The 24,065-nt window shown below is 46.7% G+C and overlaps 1 protein-coding gene across 12 annotated transcripts in view; it reads right to left on the bottom strand.

Annotated features, from left to right (window-relative positions):
• The window catches only part of PTK2 (protein tyrosine kinase 2), a 223,555-nt gene that overhangs the window by 159,127 nt on the left and 40,363 nt on the right, over positions 1-24,065 (bottom strand). For 10 of the 12 annotated variants that reach the window (XM_066578748.1, XM_066578752.1, XM_066578749.1 and 7 more), the window contains one exon: positions 7,864-7,890. Coding sequence is in view for 8 of the 12 variants with exons in the window: in XM_066578756.1 (XP_066434853.1) it covers positions 7,864-7,890 (27 nt within the window). In the remaining 4 variants the exon portion in view is untranslated. Of the gene's footprint in view, positions 1-590; positions 769-7,863; positions 7,891-24,065 lie in introns of those variants that run through there. The other 2 variants (XM_066578754.1, XM_066578755.1) reach the window with 1 other exon arrangement.

Genomic DNA, 24,065 nt, shown 5'->3' with positions numbered 1-24,065 from the left:
CTGAGGTCATACACCGCGAACACGCCGGACGCACGTACATTCGCTGCGTCTTCACGCGGTCCCACGGACGGCCACGTTCGGTCCATAAATATACACGCGGTAGAACGCGCTGCGGGGTCTTCATGCGGACGAAATATGTATTAAAAAACAGCCCACCGCTCCGAACATCCCAACGCAAATCCACGGTCTGCACCCCGCGTGCGATCCGCCGGGGGACGGACCCAAAGAACTGCTTGACATGCAAGTCTGAAGACCAGTGAAGGGCGAGGAAGGGGTTAATGCACTCAATCATGCTGCGGGGCTCAGTTAACCCTTCATCTCTTGCCTGCCCCCAAAGCGCACTCTGTCCAATCCGGGGTTAATGCGTCATGAACTCCAACAGGACCCCCTGCAGGCCCACCAAGGGTTAATAACAGACCCCCCTCCCCACACACGCTCCACCAAGGGTTAATAACAACACGACCCTCTGCTACTGTCAGAAGGCAGGACTCTGTGTTACAGCCAGTAAAGGGTTAACCCCTGACCCCGCCGCCCGAATGCTGTACCGGCGTGCCCAGGGTTAACCCCCGCAGTGCCGGCCCGCCGCGTACCTTTCGCCCAGCAGATCGGGAATGGGCTGCAGCCGCTCTTCTCCATAGAGATGGCGGCACCTGTCTGCTCGGCCGCATAAGACACAGCAACGTCACGAGAATGTCGCGACTGAGCGCCGGCCGGAGGACAGACAGGGCCGCTCCTGCCCTCAGCGGCCGGGCACACGCCGCCGCATCCCGGTACTGTGACTGAGGGGAGGGCGGGGCGCCGAGGCCGGTGCGCTGGGGGCGGGGCCTGGGGACGCTCATTTGCATACACCTTGTGAATATGCTAATCTCAGGCAGGACTCGGACTTAAAGGGCCCTCAGTAATGGCCGCGGCCCACAGGGAGGAAGAGCGGCGGGCAGAGGGGAGGCGGCCAGTGATAACCTGCCAGGTCTAGCTGAGATGACGGTGGTCACAGGGGGCGCTGTCACCCACCGCTGCCAGGTACAATGAAAGCTGCGCCGTGATTGGTTGCTACGGGTAACCGCTTCATAAATGAGGCCTTACGTACATTCCCCGCGCCACTGGCGTATTTAATGCGGCACGCGGGGTTAAACGTATTTGTGCTGTCGGCGCGTATTTTACTGACGCAAACCCCCCCCCCGCTGCGCGGCCTCCATCCTGAGCGCCGTGTAATAAGTGCTATTTTCGTTCACCATACGCACAAATCTAGGGCGAGCCGCTTTATTAATAATGACCAATAGGCGCAGGCAGAAGCCGCAGCTGACCGAAGCGACTGAAACCAACGGCGTGTAGTCGCTGCGTATCGCTCGCACTAACCGGCAAATGCGCCGTGTACATACGGACGGGCACAGCTCGAGGCTACGGTTACATTCCCACCTAACAGGTAGCGGCTGACACCAGAGACTCCGCCCCGCTGATGGAAGCCAATAAGGTCGGAAAGATCGTGCAGCAGCTGCGGCGGGGCGGAGTCTCTGGCGCCGGACGCTACCTGTTAGGTGGGAGCGCAGCGTTCGCCGCATCAGTCGTCTCTTCAGGATCCGTTGGAGGCGTTACAAGTTATATATTATCCGCTTTACCGCGCTGCTCCCCCGCCATCGCTCCAGCGCCTCCTTCTGGTCTGCAGCGGTAACAGGAGTGGCTTACCAACATGACCGCCAGTGCGGGAGACCAGGGGCGACCGCTGTAGGCTGTGTTCACACCGGGCGGAATCCCGCCAGAAATCTCGCGGTTTTGCTACAGCGAAAAACCACAAGACTTGCTTTCCCAGGAGCGGTCGTCCCAAAATGTCGCCCACATGGCGAGCTAATACCCGAATTAGCGGCAACAGGCGGCTTTGCCGCAGTGAAATTCCGCACAAAGTTTCCGCAGCAAATCCTTCCTGTGTGAACCCAGTCTTATGGAACGTCATGAGGTCTCCTCGCCTGTGACCCCCTGACCTCACCTGTCGGCCTGTGACCCCCTGACCTCACCTGTCGGCCTGTGACCCCCTGACCTCACCTGTCGGCCTGTGACCCCCGACCTCTTCTCCCTGACCTCACTTGTCGGACTGTGACCCCTGACCTCACCTGTCAGACTGTGACCCCCCCCCCCCCTGACCTCTTCTCCCTGACCTCACCTGTCGGACTGTGACCCCTGACCTCACCTCCCGGACATCCTGTACCTGCATGAGCAGCAGTATTCATAGTGATACGAGCTGCAGCCTGGGTGGGGGACATCGGGATTCATTATCAGCGGCATCTGCCATCACTATGGAGACCATCGTAGCCTCGCTCCCCAATGGCCCCATCCGGAGTAGCCAGTGATCCCTATTCTCCGGCGGTGGAAGGAGGATGCTGTGCCCGGTCCGGCCTGCAGGGGTCTCCGTACAGGTCAGGATACACAGGGGGTGACAGTGGATTGTGCAGCAGCTTACAGTATAACGTGTGGATGGCGGGCAGCACATATAATCGCCCCCCTCCCGGGTGACTCCTCGGCCGGATGCAGATGGCGGTCATGTGGACGAGTTTACCACTGTCGCCATGTCTGTGTATCGGGGGCAGCGGGGATTACTTCATGTTTTCTATACACTCAGTTCCTCTATTAATAGATGTTTACTAATGAAGAATCTCTAATTTTACTCTCCTGAGCTTAATCGTACCCTGCTGTATCTAAGCTAGAGGTGGTACAGGATGTGATACGGGGAGCATGGAAGCTTTGGTACCCGGCTGTACCGCCTCTAGCTTGGAAAAAAAAATGTGATGCGGGTGGGCATTGAGGCTCTAGTACCCTGTTGTACCACCTCTAGCTTGGATACAAGATGTGATACGGGCGGGCATGGAGGCTCTAGTACCCTGTTGTACCGTCTCTAGCTTGGATACAAGATGTGATACAGTTGGGCATGGAGGCTCTAGTACCCTGTTGTACCGCCTGTAGCCTGGATACAAGATGTGATACGGGCGGGCATGGAGGCTCTAGTACCCTGTTGTACCGCCTCTAGCTTGGATACAAGATGTGATACGGGCGGGCATGGAGGCTCTAGTACCCTGTTGTACCGTCTCTAGCTTGGATACAAGATGTGATACAGTTGGGCATGGAGGCTCTAGTACCCTGTTGTACCGCCTGTAGCCTGGATACAAGATGTGATACGGGCGGGCATGGAGGCTCTAGTACCTTGCTGTACCGCAACTAGCTTAGATTCAAGATGTGATACGGGGGGCATGGAGGCTCTAGTGCTCCTTGTTGTACCACCTCTAACTTGGAGACAAGATTTGAGACGGGCAGGCATGGAGGCTCTAGAACCTTGTTGTACCACCTCTAGCTTGGATACAAGATGTGATAAGGGCAGGCATGGAGGCTCTAGGACCCTGTTGTACCACCTCTAGCTTGGATACAAGATGTGATAAGGGGAGGCATGGAGGCTCTAGGACCCTGTTGTACCTCCTCTAGCTTGGATACAAGATGTGATAAGGGCAGGCATGGAGGGATACAGATTCTATATGGTATCCTACGACATATCGCTACGTTTGATGTAAATAAGCCTTTAGATCGTGCAATTGGCCATGGAAGTTGGTGTCCCAGATGCTCCCATACATGTCCCATTGGTGATACATCTGGTGACCAGGCAACCGCGGAAGTGTGATAATGTTGCGGGGGCTTCCTGGGACCCCCTTGTGTGTGCGGACAAGAAGGAAAAAAGAGAGGGGTGGAGCTAAACCCGTACAGTCGTGTTAATTGTGAAGGATGGATCTACATATAAGGTGGTGGAGGTGCTGCCCGACCAGACGACCCACCACCTGGGGGGGGGGGGGGGTGCGCGTAATAGAGCAAGAGAATAGGACTATAAGCCGGCAGTAGAGGAAGTGACCAGAGGTGTGGAAAACTATCGCTTTTATTTAATAAAATACGTGATCAGCATATGAAGACGCGTTTTGGAGAGGAGAATCAGTTCAGCTGGTGTTAAAAACATACAAGCGATTTCTGCAGCCAGGACAAGGGGCCTCCGAGAGCCTCTTATAGGCCCAGGGGGGAACCACTTTAAGGGCCTCCGGTGACGAGACCGTCCATCTAATCACCACAACTCTCATCATGTATAGATCTGCAGAACGGGGTCCACAACTTCTTCTGGGGGCTGGAGTGTTTTTTGACAATTAGCCTGTGTATATATAACCACTAGCTGATATACCCGGCCTCGCCGGAGTTCGTTTAATACAAGTGTTTATGTGTTGTCCGCACATAAAACTTTTATGTTAAGTCATGGTTACTTTAGAGGAAGGGAGGAATTAAATATGTATACACATAGAGCGTTAGATTCTCCTCAGGCTGCATGTACTGATGTCCCTCTGCAGAATGTGCCACACCTCCCCCTATCCTCACTTAGCACCTAAAGAATGGTCGTGCCAATGGTCACGCTTCTAGGACACCAGGAAGTTACATTACATAGGGGTGCACTTACTTTTGCAATTAGCATTGAATAATCGAGTTATGAGCCATTTACTTTTCCTATTTAGGATGTAAAGAACGGTTGTTCCAAATTTCACGTTTTACGACACAGGGGTACTATTGTACCTTGTCACCACCGTAAGCTAGGTGTTTGACAGGGCTTGCATGGAGGAACTCCCCTGTCATACCCCTAGCTTCCAATTGGCTGAATTCCTGAAGGTCCTTGAAGATCCTAGCAGCGTCTGTAGTGATTTTTCCCTGGCCTGACAGGTTAAGGTTAGTTTTCCATTATCAGCTCTACATGCTGTAACACCTGTAACATGGAAGCATTTAGAGGTAATAATGTAAGCCTAACCCTCCGGGCCAGGCAAAAATCACTACAGATGCTGCTTTCACTGTCCCTGGAGCAGGCGTCCCCCTTCCATCTCCCCTGGGCAACCACTATCCGTCACCCGTACATAGTGGCAGGGCAGCTGACCGGCGGGGGTGCAGTGCACTTTCCCAAGCCAGGAGCCGAGGAGATCGGCAGCGAGACGGACGGCCGCAGCACATGGCACTTTAGCAAGTGAGGAGTGGACCACAGGACTACAGCTGATTACAAACAGAGCAGAAGCAGCGCAGCACTTCGCCCATCAGCTCTGAGATGGACACCATTTGCAGTTCCTGGGGAGATGTAGTCGGCACAGGTGAGCGGGCCAGTGTCTTCACTCTCTTCAGCAGAGGACCACAGCGTGTCCAGCCAATCAAACACTGGGGGCGTCTGTCTCCACCCCTAGCTTCTGGTGGTGACAAGATACAATAGTACCCGACACCGGGGTGCACTTCCTTTTGCAATTAGCATTGAATAATTGAGTTGTGACCCCTTTACTTTTCCTATAAAGGACCTAAAGAATGGTCCTGCCAAATTTCATGTTTGTACGACATCGGGAAGTTAGAAAATTAGTGGCGAGTCAGTCAGTCACAGCCTTCACTATTAATATATACTATACATACATGTCCATCATACACCTGTTGTATAAATATACATCATACTAGGCCTGGGTGATTAATTTGCTGTCTTAATATTAGAAGCGTGACTGGTGAAAGTAGTGAAATAAATAGCTCCGCCCCCTGCAGGCAGTACTAATATCAGGGCAATGGGGTGAGTAGAAGAGAAGCGTTGAGTGAGCGGACAGTGCGCACGGCAGAACAAACACCAGTCCCAGCTCTGATTGGTGGAGCGGCAGCCATCAGGGGCAGCTCCACTAATCAGAGAGCCGACTGACAGCTCACAAGTCAAATCTCAGCCAAGGCAACAACTTAGAAACACTCGGCACAGACATTGCACCCTGCTCAGCTGTGAGCCTACAACTGCAGCACTGCAAGGCAGCAATGCTAACAACTGAGCCAAGGTGGGTGATCCACCCCTGCCTTCTCCAGAGGAGTAGAAAGAAGAACAAACCCAATAAGAACATACAAACTCCATGCAGATGTTGTCCATAGTAAGACGTAAACCGAGGAACCCAGAGTTAAAAGGAAACCGTGCTGGGGAGAAGAATGAGGACGACGCAATCATCTTATTCTCCTCTTCTCCTTACACCTCCTCCTTCACTTTCTTCTTCTTCTCTGGAGGAGGCGGAAGGAAGAGAAAGAGGAGGAAGAAAATAAAAGCAAGGTGGCCTAGTCATTCCCACTATTGCTTTGTTGCAGTTTATCCTAATTTGACCAGAGACATCATCTGTATGGACTTTGTATGTTCTCTGTGGTTTTTCTCTTCTCTGCTAGAGAAGGAAGGAAGAACAAGCATGGTGGCTCGGTACTGCTGCCTTGTAGGTTCAGGTCTGCCCAAGGGTGATGGCTGTATTGGGTTTTATGCTCTCTTCTTGCTCTTCTCCTTCTCTGGCCATGAAAGAACAAGTGTGGTGGCTCAGTTGTTGGCACGGTTGCCTTGCAGTGCTGAAGTTGTGGAGTTTTCCAATGTTGAGGTTACCTTGGCTGAGATTAGAACCTAGGATCTCCGCGTTGAAGGACAACAGTGCCAAACGCATGCCCTAAAGAGGCACCGCCACTATACTGAAAACGAGAAGATCTTGGGGAGGGATCTAAACTTTAATTTGAGGCCGGATGGCTCAGCCCTGCATCATACATATTACATGATTCTATCTCATAGACACATTATATGAAACATGGTTGATGCCCACGTGCCCACTGTAGGCACTTCTGACAGTAGACAGAGGTCACATGGGCACTCCGCCACCCAATACACAGCGAGCTGCGATGCCTCATGTGATCGGACGCAGATTTTAAAGGTGGAATTCACGTGGAAGTTTGCTGTGTGAACGTACCTTTAACAACCTGCTTCTGGGATAGCAGAGAATTAAAGGGCTGTTCCCATCTCGGACCTCTGTGGTTTATCTAGAGGAGAGGTCCTAAATGTCTGACTTTTGGGACCATTTTGTATACATCCAAAGACAGGAAAGGACCTGCTCACATGCGCCTCGCCAACATAGCAGCCAAGCAATGAGACTAATCGATCGATCCGGCACACACCAGAAACCCCAGTGACTACAACAGGGTCTGTCGGGCCCTCAGCACACCGCACAGCATTTTCATGATGCACGATTTCATGCAGGGTATGCGCCTCAGGATAGGTCATCGGCGGGGGTTCACCACTTGGGATCCCACAGATCAGCTGGTTGAAGTGACAGCGACGCTCAAGTGAATGCCACTGTAACTTCAGTCTATACCAGGCACAGTGCTGTACATTGTATAGTGGTAGTGCCTGGTATTACAGCTCAGTCCCTGTGAGGAATGAATGTGACATCACAGGCCTGTGAAGAGTCCGCAGCGCTCACCCAAGTGGCATGGCCTTGTAAATCAGCAGATCAATGCTGGTCCTGAGCAGCGGACCCCCACGATCCACTGTTTACGACCTATCATTAGTCTTTAAGGCCCTCTGACTAAAAAAGGTGAATCACGCCGTCTGAAGCTTTCCATAGCGCTGCTATGGAAAGCGCCGGCCCCGTGTCCACGAGCGGAGAATCACTGCGATTCTCCACTCGCAGTCGGCAATTCGCAGCATGCCGCGATTCTCTGCTCGCAGCCTGTCAAGATAGGCTTGACCGCGGAGATCAGTCTGCTGGCGGCGGCTCCCGCAGGATACCGCATCGTCCGTGGACAGGGGGCCTAACAGTTCAAAAGACCCCTGCCCCTCAGTGCACTGACTGGAAAGGAGCAAGGGAAGAGATGAAGAGGACATAGACAAATGGAAACAATAACAGAAACCATCAGCAAGTCAATGGGAAGCCTGGGGACCCCGACACAAGACGGGAGCACCTGGAGGAGCTCAGAGACAACAGCAGCACCACAAACCGGATAACATTCACTACAGCTTATACCGAGAGCCAATAATGAAATAAGACTCACCTGGAGGGAAGGAAAGCCTGGAAATGTCTGAAAGAGAAAGATACAAGACGTTAGTGCTGGAGTAGAATACAGGATAAGGGATGTACACACTGATCCCACCAGCAGAATAGGGAGTGCAGCTCTGGAGGATAATACAGGATAAGGGATGTAAACACCGACCCCACCAGCAGAATAAGGAGTGCAGCTCTGGAGGATAATACAGGATGTAACTCAGGAGCACTGCAGGATAAGTAATGTATGTACACAGTGACTCCACCAGCAGAATAGTGAGTGCAGCTCTGGAGGATAATACAGGATGTAACTCAGGGTCAGTGCAGGATAAGTAATGTATGTACACAGTGACTCCACCAGCAGAATAGTGAGTGCAGCTCTGGAGTATAATACAGGATGTAACTCAGGATCGGTATAGGATAAGTAATGTATTTACACAGCGACTCCACCAGCAGAATAGTGAGTGCAGCTCTGGAGGATAATACAGGATGTAACTCAGGAGCAGTACAGGATATGTAATGTATGTACGCAGTGACTCCACCAGCAGAATAGCGAGTGCAGCTCTGGAGTATAATACCTGCTTCCATAGTCCCGATTACAACAAGTACACTGGTATTGGCTGATTAACCCTTTAATATGGATGAAGATCCATAAGCAATTCCTCTATATGTGGTTATATAGAACTGGCTAAGCTCGGACTAAAGCCCAGAGTGTGACGGCGGTGATGCGGGGTGGCAGCATTAATAATTTAGTATGTTATCACTACTGTTTCTGAATACTTGTAGATTGCAATCAGAGAAGCAGCGACGACTCGAAGATGAATATAGAATCAAAGGTGCTCTATAATAAGGTGAGGAGACGACACCAAGAGAAGCCGCCTCATCAGGACGCCACGAGCCGGGGGACCATTTATAGGTGACCTTCATACATATAATGCTTCAGTCTGGCATCAATGGGAGCGGACAGGCGCTGGATTACCAGATATTCTGGATTATCGGACAGTCACGGAATAGTAAAAATAGTGAGGAAGGGATCCAAAATACAGGCAAACGTCTGCATGAGGTCTTGTGGACGAGCAAATGTCAGGTTAATGGAATGTCATTGCCCTCGTGCTTTCCTCGTTGCCTCGTTTTGTGCCCCTGAGGCCGGTTCACACTGGTGATAAAATTGATAAAATGTGAGCGTAAAAACGCAGAATTTTGAAACCAATGATTTTCAATATTTCCTTCACTCAAGCAATGCTGCGATAAAAAAGATTGCGTCCTGCCCCATCTTTCTGCGTTTTGTTTTCTGTTATCTCCCATGTTTCCCTCTGGAGGCTCCTTTTTATCACAACGCACAAACTTACAATTTTCGTACAATGCAGTTTTAACATTAGAAAGTCCTATTGACTTTCGCGCTAAAAAAAATCGCGGCAAAATCGCAAGCGTCTGCGATGTTTTTACGAGGCAAAACACCACTGAGGCTCAAAAATCACGTAAAAACAAATCATTCCTGCGATTCTTGAGCGGCGGCGCTGTTTTGTCGATTTTCTCATGGTGATATTGCAATCGCCCGTGTGAAACTACCCTAAAGCTCACTGTATAAACTCTGCAGGTCCTTAACAGCCATTATTTACTGAGATCGCTCCTTCTGTACAACCAGATCCCCCAGAGGACTGAGGGCCCCTCTACACGCAATGATCCTCAGACTGGGGGGGGGGGCCACCAGTAGGGCAACTCAGGGTCCCAAACTTTGTTCTGCCGCCACCCACCGCTGCCGAAATACCCAACTAACTCAATAGGAGCCCACCAGGGGGGCAGGTGTCTGACTGTTCGGAGTATCCGATGATCCGGCACCCCAGCAGGAGGGGATCCAAATTTTACTGTAAGTGGGAATTCCTGGTTACGCCGTTCCGATATTCGGAGACGTTTCTCCCGCCGGCGCTTCACCTCCATCACAGTATAACTAATGAAACACACAATCCTATGATCAGGGTCTTGGAATGGAGCGGTAAACAAGCGGATTACAGACGTTCTGACGCTCGGCCCTACTAATGAGCCTTCAGCGCAAGCGGGTTTACAGTGCGCTGCACACATCTGCAATGACAGCGCGGGAGGAGAGGAAATCTCAGGCGGATGGAGACAGAATAATTCATGAGCATCAATAGCGCGGAGAGCGTCGTGTCAGGAGCCGAGTAATGCGGAAACCAGAACCGCCGCCAGTGACGGGCGCAGCACTAATGTAAATACAGCGCGGCCGCCACCAGGTAGACCCCGACTGCTGCAGGACTACGGGGGACGCTCAACGGCGGGACATCACCACCTACTACTGGCAGCATTATTACGTCACCGGAAATGCCACACGTACTGTACGGTCTATAAGATGGGTTCAAAGAAAACCTCTCTGAGGGCTCCTTCACACTACAGACCTAAACGCAAAGAAATTCCGCGCGCAAAAATTTTTCTCGGAAATGCACCATTTTCCTCGTTCTGAGCTGCATTAACATCACCCAGTCACACGATCGGGAGCGGCGTATTCGGACAAAACGCACCGCTGATCAGCATTCGCTCAGTCGTAGAAATCCTCCTAACAGGGGGTAAAGTCTGAAGTACTGTGGCATCCAGACCCGCTGCCCAACTGCAGATTTTGGTGTTGAATTGCAGCTTTTAAGCCATTTTCAATTCCAAATCTGTAAGCAGCCTGCGAACTTTGGTGCGGAATTTAAAGCGTCCTGCGGCCCATTCCGTCCCGCATGAGAGATTGCTACAATGTATCAGTGCAGGCAAAATGTATCAGTCTAGAGGGCAGAGGATCTCCTGTTCTGGGATCAGCTGTAGCAAACCCTCAGCTGCGAGAAGTATTAAGTCTGCGCACGTTCGTAGCTTTGGAATTGCAAAAAAAGAACGTTTTACTTTACGGACAGCAAGCAGAGAAACTGAAAATGGTGGAAAAGTGAAACAAAAATGTTAGAAAATAGCAGAACTCTTCATTATAGAATGAATGAACCAGCGATCCTGCGGACGGAAACAACTGATCCCTGAAAGGGGTGAGAGGAGGATGTCAGGAATTGGTGCTCCGACTAATGTCTGAATGCACATCTCGCTGCTCACACGTTAAGATGGTTTGTACAGGACCGGCCGCACTTCTTGATGACACCATTTGTCGATCCATACATTTTGATCGATTTCTACTCCCTTTTTGTAAGGCGACGGGCATAATTAGCTGTTTGCATCCTGTATTTTGCGTTAGTTTCCCATGGTGTGCGCCGTGCAGGTTGAGTGATGCACTAACTTTCTCCTCTGGGTCCTTACGAATGCTGTGATACTAGATCTCTGATTTATTTAGGTGGGACACTTTTCTAATAGTCTCGCCCCACTAGGGGACCTGAATATCACTATCTGTTATATTGCTGTAATACACTGCTGCACGTCAGCCTCATAGGCCATCACAGCTGGTAGACCCAGAGGCCATAGTAACCCCCCTGGGATCACATATCGGGGGTCTGACGGGTTGCAGAGGGAGCCCCCTTCCTCCGTCAGCCCTTTACAGTGACCCCAGCATGTGAAGATTGGGGATCTGATAGCAAAGCACTTGCTTTCCCAGGCTTCTGGTGTATGGGTGGTCATTAAGGGGTTAAAGACCTCATTCAGCTCTGCAGCATCTCTGTACATTCAGATACATAAACACCAAGGTAACCGCGGGTGGAGAATTTGGATGGGGCCGCTTATTGCCCACAGCAGTCTTACAGGCATCATCAGACGCTCCAATCTCTTGCATCACGACTGCGATCAGGCTCAGCAGATCAGACCTGAACGGGGCGCTATTTGCACATCACCCCATGCAGCCCCCGTCTTACCGCAAGGCGCCCTCTCCATGCACAGCCGCCTCTTCAGGAAGATTTCCAGCAAGGCTCGGTTACTCCGACTCCTATCGCCCGACTCGCAGGGCTTCGCCGGCATTTACGTTCGGTCCAGTATCTCCCTGCAGAACCCTCTGGAGTAGCGGAGCTGAGTGTGTGCGAGAGCCTCGCTGGCTTCAGCTGCAGCAAATGGCTTTTGTTCATTCGGCCACACAATAGGACCCCCGTCACAAAGTCTATAGGACTCGGCCAGGTCGGTGGCAGATGGGGGGGATGTATCGCAGTGATGGGGGTCGCAGCTTCATAAATCTTCAATGGGCGCCCCCCTCCCCTGCAGGGAGCGACGGGCAGCTTATAATTTCATTTTTGCAGGAAATTGTATTTGCCGATTAGGAGAAGTTTCCCCTTTCACTCCGGACCTCCATCTGTGCGGCGATATTATGGGGGAGGGGAGGGTTTTTGTTCTCCTACAGAAAACATTTCTGGGGATATTTTTACTTTTTTTGTTTGGATGGTTTTATATATTTTCGATATATTTTTCTTGACTTTCTCCGGCGCCATTCGGTTGTATAAGGCGAAATCCGCATAAATTCTTAGTCAAATGAGCATTTAAAAGTGTCGCATTAATGTGATGGGAAGCTGCGCAATAGTTTACACAGCACCGATTATTTCCACACCGCCAGATATGAAATCCACGTGTGAAATCAAAGTAAGCGATCAGTCAGTTCTTGACACGAAATCCGCACACGGAACTCTAAGACTGTCCTGGGTGTGACCCTCCTGCGGATGCCCGGGAGCGGCACATACAAAGCCGCAGCTCCGCCAAGTTCACGAAGGCGAGTCCGTTTTAGAAGGTAGAATTCACAGAAGATTTTGCAGGAAATCCATACAAATTCTCCCTAAAGTCGGCATCCAAATGCGTCATAATCGCTTGAAAGGGAATCCGCGCCGCAGATTTTTTCAGATCGTGGATTTGAAATCCGCGAATGGAATAAAAAACAGCAACAAGTCATTTCTTAACGCGGAATGCGCTAAATTCACACGTGGATCCACGGAGGCTGCACTGCAAACCCATGACAGCTGCGGACCGCTGCGACATTTCATGAGGCGGATTCGTGTCGTACAACCCAACAGCAATCTGGATGCAACCTGCGCTCAAGTCTGGCGCGGGCGACGGTGAGGAATCGCTGCGACCTTCTTGTGGTTTTTTTGCATTTCGCATTTTCGCAGACTTTTTCTGAACATGTGATTATTTTTATGTCATTTTTTTGGTGATTTTTATTTGATTATTTTTTTTTGCCTTTTTGATGGTTTTCAGTATTCCGGGGGGGAATGAATGAGATGCTTACCTCCTCTCCATCATCACTGTGAGAATAATCTGACCGCTCACAGAAGACTTGAGACAAGTATGTGGTCCGAGCAGCCGGGCTTGTAATCCATACATCCCCCACCAGAGCCGATTCGCGCCCCCCCCCCTCACCCATTAGCTTTGTCCTAGATTCCCAGTTCATATAGTGTGACTTCACTGCCAGCAGCCCGCGTATCCCGGAGGGCAATAAGACCATTATGGCGCAGCTGAGCCCGGCGCGGGTCCTGGAACGCGCCAGCTTGTGTTAGACATGAGAAGGGCAGCAGACAAAGCAGATGAATGCGGAGACATCTGGAGGGACGGGGGCTTCATGCTTTCCTGATACAGAGGTTCAAACCCCTTATAGGACACAATGCTGGCTGCCTGCGGCCCCCACTAGGGGGCGCTCGTGCTCACAGACTTCTACAATCTTCCTTAAATACGATACAAATTTTATTACCGATTTCAAAATGTTGAGTGATTTCTCAACATACAGCATGTCAGATCACTGCTTGCTGTTAGTGAATAGAAACACTTCTATCGTATCCATCGCGGGCACGCAACCGGTACGTGATGACAAGGCTAATCTGAGCCGCAGCATTGTACCGCGGTTTTAAGTGACATTTTCTGAACACATATCACAGCTTTTCCCGGCGCTTTTTAACGCACCCCGTCATGTGGATCGGTGATGGGTTGTGTTAGAAAATGCGAAAATGCTGAAAAATGGAACAGACAGTGCTAGAAAGTCACAACGTTACAAACGCGGCGTTTCAGCGCAGGTCTGAGAAGCCCTACTAAAATCACTGGGAGCTTTGTACTGCGGTTAGTGCAGCGCTCGGACGCCGCGGTAATGAACGGCGAGTGTGAGAGAGGCCTAAGAACAGAACAGGTTTTAACTTTCTGCAGGTAAACCAGGATATTTTTATTCACTGACAGCAAGAGGAGATCTTAAACAGTTGGGGAACTAAAAGTCTATTATACAATAAGCTTTATTGTTAGAAAACTGCAAAAGCCGCACAACGGGGCGCGGACCGCTGGTCCTAACGGGGGACGTTACGGATGTTGCATACACTGGGGGCGAGGGCTCTATAGCACCACGCGAGCACATGGCCTGTGGAGCAGGAGGCCCCGGCACCGCCGCCTATCAGGACAGGGACAGATTTTGGGATTTCAGCCATGTCAGGATAGCAGAGAAGTATTCGGCTGAACCCAATTAAAAAAATAGACTTGCTTTATAAAACCTTTTTCTTAGATTCTTGGTTAGCAGCATTATGGGTATGTCCAGCCAACACAGCAATCCAGCCATGAAAGGGTCACATTGGGATCCAATCGGAGATCCTTTATCGCCCCCTACTGGGATCTGTATTTGAAGGGTAATATGGGGCAAAAAATCCACAAAACTCTAAATGATTTCTCAAGCAGATATTAATCTGATCATTACAAATACCACTAATACGAATGTCACCGCCACCAACAGGCCGCTAACAGGTACTGCACTGCTTAAACCACAGAAACTAAACTAAGGACGACCATTCAGAACGCCGTGCTGGTTCACAACACTAATTATATCATTTCAGACAATCACAGCAACAGACATTAACTACAGCAGAGAATACGATTATAAGTCTTCCCCCAGTGTGCAATATACCTACTATAATACACACATGGTACGTAAGGTCGAAAACTAGGCCCATGTCCACCCAGTTTCCACCCCCCATGTTAATCCAGAGGAAGGGAAAAAAATTTCCCCATTTAAGAAAAAAAAAATTCCTTCCTGACTCCAATCTGCCAACCGGAATAATCCCCCAATCACCGAACCCCCTGAAGTAACCAGTGACTTAGCATGTAATATTGTATCGCTCAAGAAGAGCATACAGAACCTCATACCTTTGATATATCTATACATAGTTATTAGAGCGCCCCCTTGTTACAGTCCTGGGTATAATAGATGATGGGAGAGATCTCTGTACTGACCCCTGATATATCTGTACATAGTTATTAGAGCGCCCCCTTGTTACAGTCCTGGGTATAATAGATGATGGGAGAGATCTCTGTACTGACCCGTGATATATCTATATATAGTTATTGGAGCGCCCCCTTGTTACAGTCCTGGGTATAATAGATGATGGGAGAGATCTCTGTACTGACCCCTGATATCTTATACATAGTTATTAGAGCTCCCCCTTGTTACAGTCCTGGGTATAATAGATGATGGGTGAGATCTCTGTACTGACCCCTGATATATCTATACATAGTTATTAGAGCGCCCCCTTGTTACAGTCCTGGGTATAATAGATGATGGGAGAGATCTCTGTACTGACCCCTGATATATCTATACATAGTTATTAGAGCGCCCCCTTGTTACAGTCCTGGGTATAATAGATGATGGGAGAGATCTCTGTACTGACCCCTGATATATCTATATATAGTTATTGGAGCGCCCCCTTTGTTACAGTCCTGGGTATAACTAGCTGATGGGAGAGATCTCTGTACTGACCCCTGATATATCTATATATAGTTATTAGAGCGCCCCCTTCTTACAGTCCTGGGTATAGTAGATGATGGGAGAGATCTCTGTAATGTCCCCTGATATATCTATACAAAGTTATTAGAGCGCCCCCTTGTTACATTCCTGGGTATAACCAGATGATGGGAGAGATCTCTGTACGGACCCCCGATATATCTATACATAGTTATTAGAGCGCCCCCTTGTTACAGTCCTGGGTATAATAGATGATGGGAGAGATCTATGTACTGACCCCTGATATATTATAAATAGTTATTAGAGCGCCCCCTTGTTACACTCCTAGGTATAAACAAATGATGGGAGAAATCTCTGTATTGTCCCCTGATATATCATACATAGTTATTAGAGCGCCCCCTTGTTACAGTCCTGGGTATAACTAGATGATGGGAGAGATCTCTGTACTGACCCCTGATATATCTATACATAGCTATTAGAGTGCCCCCTAGTTACAGTCCTGGATATAATAGATGATGGGAGAGATCTCTGTACGGCCTCCTAAAATATACCTATACAAGTTTATTAAAGCGCCCCCTTGTTACAGTCCTGAATATAATAGATGATGGGAGATCTCTGTACTGACTCATGATATATCCATACATAGTTATTAGAGCGCCCCCTTGTTACAGTCCTGGGTATAAACAAATGATGGAAGAGATCTTGTACTGACCAAGGGTATATCTATACATAGTTATTAGAGTGCCCCCTGGGTACAGTCCTGGGTATAATAGATGATGGGAGAGATCTCTGTACAGACCTCTGATATATCTATACATAGTTATTAGAGTGCCCCCTTGTTAAAGTCCTGGGTATAAACAAATGATGGGAGAGATCTCTGTACTGACCCCTGGTATGTTTATACATAGTTATTAGAGCGCCCCCTTGTTACAGCCCTGGGTATAATAGGTGATGGCAGAGATCTCTGTACTGACCCCTGATATATCTATATATAGTTATTGGAGCGCCCCCTTTGTTACAGTCCTGGGTATAATAGATGATGGGAGAGATCTCTGTAATACCCCCTGATATATCTATACAAAGTTATTAGAGCGCCCCCTTGTTACAGTCCTGGGTATAACCAGATGATGGGAGAGATCTCTGTACGGACCCCCGATATATCTATACATAGTTATTAGAGCGCCCCCTTGTTACAGTCCTGGGTATAAACAAATTATAGGAGAGATCTCTGTACTGACCCCTGATATAACTATACATAGTTTTAGAGCGCCCCCTTGTTACAGTCCTGGGTATAATAGATGATGGGAGAGATCTATGTACTGACCCCTGATATATTATAAATAGTTATTAGAGCGCCCTCTTGTTACAGTCCTAGGTATAAACAAATGATGGGAGAAATCTCTGTATTGTCCCCTGATATATCATACATAGTTATTAGAGCGCCCCCTTGTTACAGTCCTGGGTATAACTAGATGATGGGAGAGATCTCTGTACTGACCCCTGATATAGCTATACATAGTTATTAGAGCGCCCCTTGTTACAGTCCTGGGTATAATAGATGATGGGAGATCTCCGTCCTGACTCATGATATATCTATACATAGTTATTAGAGCGCCCCCTTGTTACAGTCCTGGGTATAGTAGATGATGGGAGAGATCTCCATACTGACCCCTGATATATCTATACACAGTTATTAGAACGCCCCCTTGTTACAGTCCTGGGTATAACTAGGTGATGGGAGAGATCTCTGTACTGACCCCTGATATATCTATACATAGTTATTAGAGCGCCCCTTTGTTACAGTCCTGGGTAAAAACAAATGATGGGAGAGATCTCTGTACTGACCCCTGGTATATCTATACATAGTTATTAGAGCGCCCCCTAATTACAGTCCTGGGTATAATAGATGATGGGAGAGATCTCTGCACTGACCCCTGATATATCTATACATAGTTATTAAAGCGCCCCCTTGTTACAGTCCTGGGTATAGTAGATGATGGGAGAGATCTCCATACTGACCCCTGATATATCTATACATAGTTATTAGAGCGCCCCCTAATTACAGTCCTGGGTATAATAGATGATGGGAGAGATCTCTGCACTGACCCCTGATATATCTATACATAGTTATTAAAGCGCCCCCTTGTTACAGTCCTGGGTATAGTAGATGATGGGAGAGATCTCTGTACTGACCCCTGGTATATCTATACATAGTTATTAGAGCGCCCCCTAATTACAGTCCTGGGTATAATAGATGATGGGAGAGATCTCTGCACTGACCCCTGATATATCTATACATACTTATTAGAGCACCCCCTTGTTACTATCCTGGGTATAATAGATGGTGGGAGAGATGTCTGTACAGACACCGGATATATCTATACATAGTTATTAGAGCGCCCCCTTGTTACAGTCCTGAGTATAATAGTTGATGGGAGAAATCTATGTACTGTCCCGAGATATCTCTAGACATAGTTATTAGAGTGCCCCCTTGTTACAGTCCTGGGTATAATAGATGATGGGAGATATCTGTACTGACCCCTGATATATCTATACATAGTTATTAGAGCGCCCCCTTGTTACAGTCCTGAGTATAATAGTTGATGGGAGAAATCTATGTACTTTCCCGAGATATATCTATACATAGTTATTAGAGTGCCCCCTTGTTACAGTCCTGGGTATAAACAAATGATGGGAGAGATCTCTGTACTGACCCCTGGTATATCTATACATAGTTATTAGAGTGCCCCCTAGCTACAGTCCTGGGTATAATAGATGATGAAAAAAAATCTCTGTACAGATCTCTGATATATCTATACATAGTTATTAGAGCGCCCCCTGGTTACAGTCCTGGGTATAATAGATGATGGGAGAGTTCTCTGTACTGATCCCTGATATATCTATAAATGGTTATTAAAGCTCCCCCTTGTTACTATCCTGGGTATAATAGATGGTGGGAGAGATCTCTGTACAGACACCGGATATACCTATACATAGTTATTAGAGCGCCCCCTTGTTACAGTCCTGGGTGAGAGATCTCATAACTGTCCTCTGATATATTTATACACAGTTACTAGATTGCCTCCTTGTTATAGTCTAGTTATGGCTAGAAATAGATGATGGGAGAGATCTCTGTATTGACCCCGATAACTTTTCTAAACTAAATAATCAAAATTTTGATAGCCTCTCTGGGTATTGTAGTCCACCCATTCCAATTAGTGCTTTAGTTGCCGCCATTGGACCTGCTCAAGATCTGAGGGTGCCTTCACACTTGCGATATCGCTGCATTTTTTTAACGCAAACATAGATAAGACTTACTAATGTTAAAAACGAATCACATAAAAATCGCGAAGCACAAACTTACTATGTCCTCTTTGGGTACCAGTGCCCAAAACGGTCCACAAATGTTCCATGTGTGGTCTGACCAGTGACTTGTAAAGAGATAGAACAATGTTCTTGTCATCTGCCCCTAGACCTCTTCTGATGCCCCCCAGGAACCCATTTGCCTTGGCAGCAGCTGGCTGTCAATGATTGCTCCAGTTATGCTTACAGTACTACCCTTTATGTACAAGAATATAACTACTATAATACTGCCTCCTATATACATGAATATAACTACCCAAATACTGCCCCAATGTACAAGAATATAACTACTATAATACTGCCTCCGATGTACAAGAATATAACTACTATAATACTGCCACCTATGTACAAGAATATAACTACTATAATACTGCCCCCTATGTACTAGAATATAACTACTATAATACTGCCCCTATGTACAAGAATATAACTACTATAATACTGCCTCCTATATACATGAATATAACTACCCAAATACTGCCCCAATGTACAAGAATATAACTACTATAATACTGCCCCCTGTGTACAAGAATATAACTACTATAATACTGCCCCCTATGTATGAGAATATAACTACTATAATACTGCCCCCTATGTACAAGAATATAACTACTATAATACTGCCTCCTATGTACAAGAATATAACTACTATAATACTGCCACCTATGTACAAGAATATAACTACTATAATACTGCCCCCTATGTACAAGAATATAACTACTATAATACTGCCCCCTATGTACAGGAATATAACTTCTATAATACTGCTTCCTATGTACAAGAATATAACTACTATAATACTGCCTCCTATGTACAAGAATATAAGTACTATAATACTGCCCCCTATGTACAAGAATATAAGTACTATAATACTGCCTCCTATGTACAAGAATATAAGTACTATAATACTGCCTCCTATGTACAAGAATATAACTACTATAATACTGCCCCTATGTACAAGAATATAAGTACTATAATACTGTCCCCCATGTACAAGAATATAACTTATATAATACTGCCCCCTATGTACAAGAATATAACTACTATAATACTGCCTGCTATGTACAAGAATATAACTACTATAATACTGCCCCCTATGTACAAGAATATAACTACTATAATACTGCCCCCTATGTACAAGAATATAACTACTATAATACTGCCTCCTATGTACAAGAATATAACTACTATAATACTGCCCCTATGTACAAGAATATCACTACTACAATACTGCCCCTATGTACAAGAATATAACTACTATAATACTGCCCCCTATGTACAAGAATCTGACTACTATAATACTGCCCCCTATGTACAAGAATCTGACTACTATAATACTGCCCCCTATGTACAAGAATCTGACTACTATAATACTGCCCCCTATGTACAAGAATCTGACTACTATAATACTGCCCCCTATGTACAAGAATCTGACTACTATAATACTGCCCCCTATGTACAAGAATCTGACTACTATAATACTGCCCCCTATGTACAAGAATCTGACTACTATAATACTGCCCCCTATGTACAAGAATCTGACTACTATAATACTGCCCCCTATGTACAAGAATCTAACTACTATAATACTGCCCCCTATGTACAAGAATCTAATTACTATAATACTGCCCCCTATGTACAAGAATATAACTACTATAATACTGCTCCTATGTACAAGAATATAACTACTATAATACTGCCCCCTATGTACAAGAATATAACTACTATAATACTGCTCCCTATGTACAAGAATATAACTACTATAATACTGCTCCTATGTACAAGAATATAACTACTATAATACTGCCCCCTATGTACAAGAATATAACTACTATAATACTGCTCCCTATGTACAAGAATATAACTACTATAATACTGCCCCCTATGTACAAGAATATAACTACTATAATACTGCTCCCTATGTACAAGAATATAACTACTATAATACTGCTCCCTATGTACAAGAATATAACTACTATAATACTGCCCCCTATGTACAAGAATATAACTACTATAATACTGCCCCCTATGTACAAGAATATAACTACTATAATACTGCTCCCTATGTACAAGAATATAACTACTATAATACTGCCCCCTATGTACAAGAATATAACTACTATAATACTGCTCCTATGTACAAGAATATAACTACTATAATACTGCCCCCTATGTACAAGAATATAACTACTATAATACTGCCCCCTATGTACAAGAATATAACTACTATAATACTGCCCCCTATGTACAAGAATATAACTACTATAATACTGCCCCCTATGTACAAGAATATAACTACTAGAATAATAATTCTGTTCTGACTATTGTACGCTTTGAAGATAAATAAAGTATAACTAACAGCTCTGCGCTCTCCTTCCTCTGTCCATATAATCTCCGGTTATTACGCTCTCCTTCCTCTGTCTATATAATCTCCGGTTATTACACTGTGGCGCTGGCCGGGCCGGGCATACAGGTAAGATGTGTCCTTGGGTACAGTGACATTCGGTCTTCCTCGCTTTGCATTTTCTTGACATTGAGGGGAGATGCGCTGATTGGATGGGACAGGCGTCAGTGACTCAGCAGCTGCCGCGGACGGACATCTGGGAACACGTAAGGTTTCTCTCCTTCGCTCGATCACAGAGGAGACGTCCATCCTGTTACCCGGAGGTCAGCGCTGAGGCTTTAGAGATGTTACATACAAGGTTACAGGGTGGAAGGGATTTCCAGGTATTCAGCGCAGCGGAGAAGAGCAGAATCCATTATGGAGTCATTTTATCGGGATTTCGGCGCCATTAGTAGGTTAAGTAGATGAGTGTCCTCTGTGGATACAAACACTCTGACAACAGTAGGATAACTGCTCAATAAAGCGCGTGAGCTATGACCCTGGGTTGTGCAGCGAAAGGAACCACTACCATTATACAGGGATGCCTTCAGTACATGCAGAGACCAGGGGCCTCTTACAGCAGATCAGTGACAACTGTGGAAATGATTTGGGGTGGTGCTGACCAAAGCGACCCCCAACAATCCTAAGAGGTGCCATCAGAGAGCTGGCAGCATGTCAACAGTCACTATAAGTTAATGGTGGAGACAGTAGAGGGCAAAATCCTCAGTCTGCCAGGCGGATGGAGATAATGATGTGGATGGTGATAAAGACATGAATATGCAGTTCCTAAACTGCCAGGGATCCGCCATGATCTGAGGCTCCGCACCCCAGTGAACAGCAGGGAGCCAGCAGCATTGTGATTGCAGCTCTGGTTGTGACTGCAGCAGCTCCTCACGATCATTTCATAATTAATAGATCCAAGCTTTAGCACATGCCCTCAATGTGCTATATAGAAATATACAGCGCTATATACCAAATCAGAGTACCGATGAGCATAGTGACCAACGAGGCCGCACTCATCCCTCGAAACCTTCAAACCCTGTCTGTTCAGTCCCTTATGGGAAGTGAAATACTCCGCTGAGAACAGCAGTACTGATCCCCCCTGCAGCAGATTGTCCATCCTCATCCTGGGACAGATCACTTGTCAGCAAAACTAGTCAAAGGCAAAAGTCCAAAGAGATGGTCAGCGGGGCTTTCATACTGCAGCTTGCAGCGTCTGGCGAAGGTATAATGTCAGGAGGATTTAGTATTCTTCAAAGTATCTCATATACCAGTACATTATAAAGAGGTTCTGGAGAGGATTAGTACTTCTGTAGTATATAAAGCCCACAAATGCTGGTTCTGGAGAGGATCGGTACTCCTGTAGTATTATAAAGCATGGTAATACTGGTTCAGGAGAGGATCGGTACTCCTGTAGTATTATAAAGCAAGGTAATGTTGGTTCAGGAGAGGATAAGTACTCCTGTGGTATAGTTTTAGTGGTTCTGGAGAGGATCAGTACTTCTGTACTATTATAAGGCATAGTAATACTGGTTCTGGAGAGGATCAGTACTTCTGTACTATTATAAGGCATAGTAATACTGGTTCTGGAGAGGATCAGTACTCCTGTAGTATTATAAGGCATAGTAATACTGGTTCTGGAGAGGATCAGTACTCCTGTAGTATTAGAAAACACAGCAATACTGGTTCTGGAGAGGATCAGTACTCCTGTAGTATTATAAAGCATAGTAATACTAGTTCAGGAAAGGATCAGTACTCCTGTAGTATTATAAAGCATGGTAATACTGGTTCAGGAGAGGATCAGTACTCCTGTAGTACATAAAGCTCAGTAATTCTGGTTCTGGAGAGGCTCAGTACTCCTGTAGTATTATAAAGCATGGTAATGTTGGTTCAGGAGAGGATGAGTACTCCTGTAGCATTATAAAGCATAGTAATGCTGGTTCAGGAGAGGATCAGTACTCCTGTAGCATTATAAAGCATAGTAATGCTGGTTCAGGAGAGGATCAGTACTCCTGTAGTATTATAAAGCATAGTAATACTGGTTCTGGAGAGGATCAGTACTCCTGTGGTATAGTAATACTGGTTCTGGAGAGGATCAGTACTCCTGTAGCATTATAAAGCATAGTAATGCTGGTTCAGGAGAGGATCAGTACTCCTGTAGTATTATAAAGCATAGTAATACTGGTTCTGGAGGGGATCAGTACTCCAGTAGTATTATAAAGCATAGTTATGCTGGTTCAGGAGAGGATCAGTACTCCTGTAGTATTATAAGGCATAGTAATACTGGTTCTGAAGAGGATCAGTACTCCTGTAGTATTATAAGGCATAGTAATACTGGTTCTGGAAAGGATCAGTACTCCTGTAGTATTATATAGCCTGGTAATACTGGTTCTGGAGGGGATCAGTACTCCTGTATTATTATTAAGCACGGTAATACTGGTTCGGAGGGGATCAGTACTCCTGTAGTATTATAAAGCCTGGTAATACTGGTTCTGGAAAGGATTAGTGCTCCTGTGGTATTATAAAGCATAGTAATACTAGTTCGGGAAAGGATCAGTACTCCTGTAGTATTATAAAGCATAGTAATACTGGTTCTGGAGAGGATCAGTACTCCTGTAGTATTATAAAGCACGGTAATACTGGTTCCAGAGGGGATCAGTACTCCTGTAGTATTATAAAACACGGTAATACTGGTTCTGGAGGGGATCAGTACTCCTGTAGTATTATAAAGCATAGTAATACTGGTTCTGGAGAGCATCAGTACTCCTGTAGTATTATAAAGCATAGTAATATT

This window comes from Eleutherodactylus coqui, chromosome 9 (genome assembly GCF_035609145.1).
Source record: "Eleutherodactylus coqui strain aEleCoq1 chromosome 9, aEleCoq1.hap1, whole genome shotgun sequence".
In the NCBI taxonomy this organism is placed as follows: Eukaryota; Metazoa; Chordata; class Amphibia; order Anura; family Eleutherodactylidae; genus Eleutherodactylus; species Eleutherodactylus coqui.
Note: the sequence above shows the minus strand (reverse complement) of the source record. Positions and strands in the feature narration are given on the sequence as shown.